The 2,693-nt window shown below is 44.5% G+C and overlaps 2 protein-coding genes across 14 annotated transcripts in view; both read left to right on the forward strand.

Moving 5' to 3' along the window:
• The window catches only part of LOC122559795 (tetraspanin-9-like), a 186,864-nt gene that overhangs the window by 101,677 nt on the left and 82,494 nt on the right, over positions 1 to 2,693 (forward strand). The window lies entirely within an intron of this gene.
• The window catches only part of LOC122559793 (collagen alpha-1(I) chain-like), a 4,195-nt gene continuing 3,827 nt past the window's right edge, over positions 2,326 to 2,693 (forward strand). For 8 of the 11 annotated variants that reach the window (XM_043709837.1, XM_043709840.1, XM_043709841.1 and 5 more), the window contains exons 1-2: positions 2,326 to 2,440; positions 2,473 to 2,598. In XM_043709837.1, the coding sequence (XP_043565772.1) occupies positions 2,348 to 2,440; positions 2,473 to 2,598 (219 nt within the window). In that variant the 5' untranslated portion in view covers positions 2,326 to 2,347. Of the gene's footprint in view, positions 2,631 to 2,693 lie in introns of all 11 variants that reach the window. The other 3 variants (XM_043709836.1, XM_043709838.1, XM_043709839.1) reach the window with 2 other exon arrangements.

The following is a 2,693-nucleotide window of genomic DNA, read 5'->3' on the forward strand; positions in this document are numbered from 1 at the left end:
TTTCTGCGGCTCCACACAAAGGATGCCTTGCTGATTTTTGAGGGGCCCTATTCTCTCCCTAGTTACCCTTTTGTCCTTAATATATTTGTAAAAACCCTTTGGATTCTCCTTAATTCTATTTGCCAAAGCTATCTCATGTCCCCTTTTTGCCCTCCTGATTTCCCTCTTAAGTATACTCCTACTTCCTTTATACTCTTCTAAGGATTCAATCGATTTATTCTGTCTATACCTGACATATGCTTCCTCCTTTTTCTTAACCAAACCCTCAATTACTTTAGTCATCCAGAATTCCCTTTACCTACCAGCCTTTCTTTTCACTCTGACAGGAATATACTTTCTCTGGATTCTTGTTATCTCATTTCTGAAGGCTTCCCATTTTCCAGCCATCCCTTTACCTGCGAACATCTGCCTCCAATCAGCTTTCAAAAGTTCTTACCTAATACCATCAAAATTGGCCTTTCTCCAATTTAGAACTTCAACTTTTAGATCTGGTCTATCCTTTTCCATCAATATTTTAAAACGAATAGAATTATGGTCGCTGGCCCAAAGTGCTCCCCCCTTGACACTTCAGTCACCTGCCCTGCCTTATTTCCCAAGAGTAGGTCAAGTTTTGCACCTTCTCTATTAGGTACATCCACATACTGAATCAGAAAATTGTCTTGTATGCACTTAAGAAATTCCTCTCCATCTAAACCTTTAACACTATGGCAGTCCCACTCGATGTTTGGAAAGCTAAAATCCCAGGGAACACAACGTACAAATAAAAGGATTGTCCGTTTCAGACCATGATGAGAAAAAAAATTATTTTCTCAGGGTCGTGAATCTAGGTACTCCCTCACGGATGCAGCCAAATGCATTACCATATCAGCTCCTGCCCCCTCACTTGTCTGTGAGTCCCACCTATTATTTGTCCTTAAGAATCTTCTGGTAGTTTTGATATGAGACTTTTTTTTCACTTTTTTTTCTTGCTCCTTTGAGGCTATGTGTATGACGAATAGAACGGATCCAAAAATTGCTGCCTTACAGCACCAGGGACCCAGGTTCAGTTCCAGCCTCGGGCGACTGCCTGTGTGGAATTTGCACATTCTCCCCGTGTCTGCATGGGTTTCTTCCAGGTGCTCTGGTTTCCTACTGCGGTCTAAAATGTACAGATTAGGTAGATTGGCCATGCTAACTTGCCCATAGTGTGAGTTAAGTGGATTAACCACGGTAAATGCAGGGTTATCAGGACAGGTTAGGGAGCTGTTCTGAGGTTCAGTGCAGACCTGATGGGCTGAATGGTCTCTTCCCACACTGTAGTGATTTCAGTATAAAGAGGCAATTTGTCCCATCTTGTCCATGCAAGAGGAAAGGGGCCATATGAGTGTGGACTTTTACAGGGATTTATAAAAATAAAAGGACTGTTTTGAGAACTGTTTCAAGTTAAGTCAGTACATATCCACACTATAGCAAAAGACAAACCCAAAGTGCATGTCCTGAAGTCCATAGTTGCTGACGTACATATTCCAGGTAAGACATTGACCACCCTAACTCTGCGGTCATTTAGAAGCCAGTTGGAATCTACAGTGAGGACATCATGGTGTTTGTGGAAGCATTAATTGGATGGACTGAATAGCCTGTCAGTTTGTACTTTTGAGGAGTTCCAGAGCTCAAGCTAAACACAAAGTCGGAAGCCTTTCAGCTGAAGACCTGTGAGTTCTGCAAAGCAATTATGAGAGTATTTTCAACATTGTGTCTGCATTGCAGTTACTCTAAATAGCTCGGTATATGAACTACTCAATAATCAATTGAACTCCATATGGAATGATTTCCTTTTCTTCCATTTGGATACTGTTACAGCGTCTGTATGAGAGTTACCTGTGGTGTGTGAAATCAGAGAGGAGCACTTTGCAAAGTTTTCCACTCCGTCAAATAACATGCGAGAAAAGGTTCCCCATGAAATGCCCTGAATCCAACCCCAGCAAAACTCATGTTCAAAATGTCTGGATCTAAATAGTGAAAGTACAAGTTCCCTGCCAGCATTAGCTGTTCAACCTAATGGCACTGAGTGAAGAAGCTGAAATATTTATGGAGCACTGTCAGCCACTCGAAATGTGCTGGGAGAGACAGTAAATACTGGTTTCAACTTCCACCGGTTTAATCTGGAGCCTTTTGATGTGATGAACTCAGCAGGTAGCTGCATCCTGAAAGGCTGAAGCCCCAACATCAAATTGTTGTGTCCTATGTGTGTTGGATTACTACTGACTAAGTGACTGCTTCCATTTCAGAACCAGCATGCACTATGTCCGACCGTGGTGTTGAACGCTTGAAAATGAGGTGCTGGAAGTGACCGATCTCATTCGACCATATGCAAATTTACTTTAAATGGCAAATAAGGAATCCCCCATTCATTGGGCTGTGGGATTATAGATCCACTTCGCTGGGCTATGTGGGGTTACAGGTCCCCCCTCGCTGGGCTATGTGGGGTTACAGGTCCCCCTTCGCTGGGCTATGTGGGGTTACAGGTCCCCCATTCATTGGGCAGTGGGATTGAAAATTCCCTTCGCTGGGCGGCGTGGGGTTACAGGTCCCCCTTCGCTGGGCGGCGTGGGGTTACAGGTCCCCCTTCGCTGGGCGGCGTTGGGTTACAGGTCCCCCTTCGCTGGGCGGCGTTGGGTTACAGGCCCCCCTCCGCTGGGCGGCGTTGGGTTACA

This window comes from Chiloscyllium plagiosum, chromosome 19 (assembly GCF_004010195.1).
Source record: "Chiloscyllium plagiosum isolate BGI_BamShark_2017 chromosome 19, ASM401019v2, whole genome shotgun sequence".
In the NCBI taxonomy this organism is placed as follows: domain Eukaryota; kingdom Metazoa; phylum Chordata; class Chondrichthyes; order Orectolobiformes; family Hemiscylliidae; genus Chiloscyllium; species Chiloscyllium plagiosum.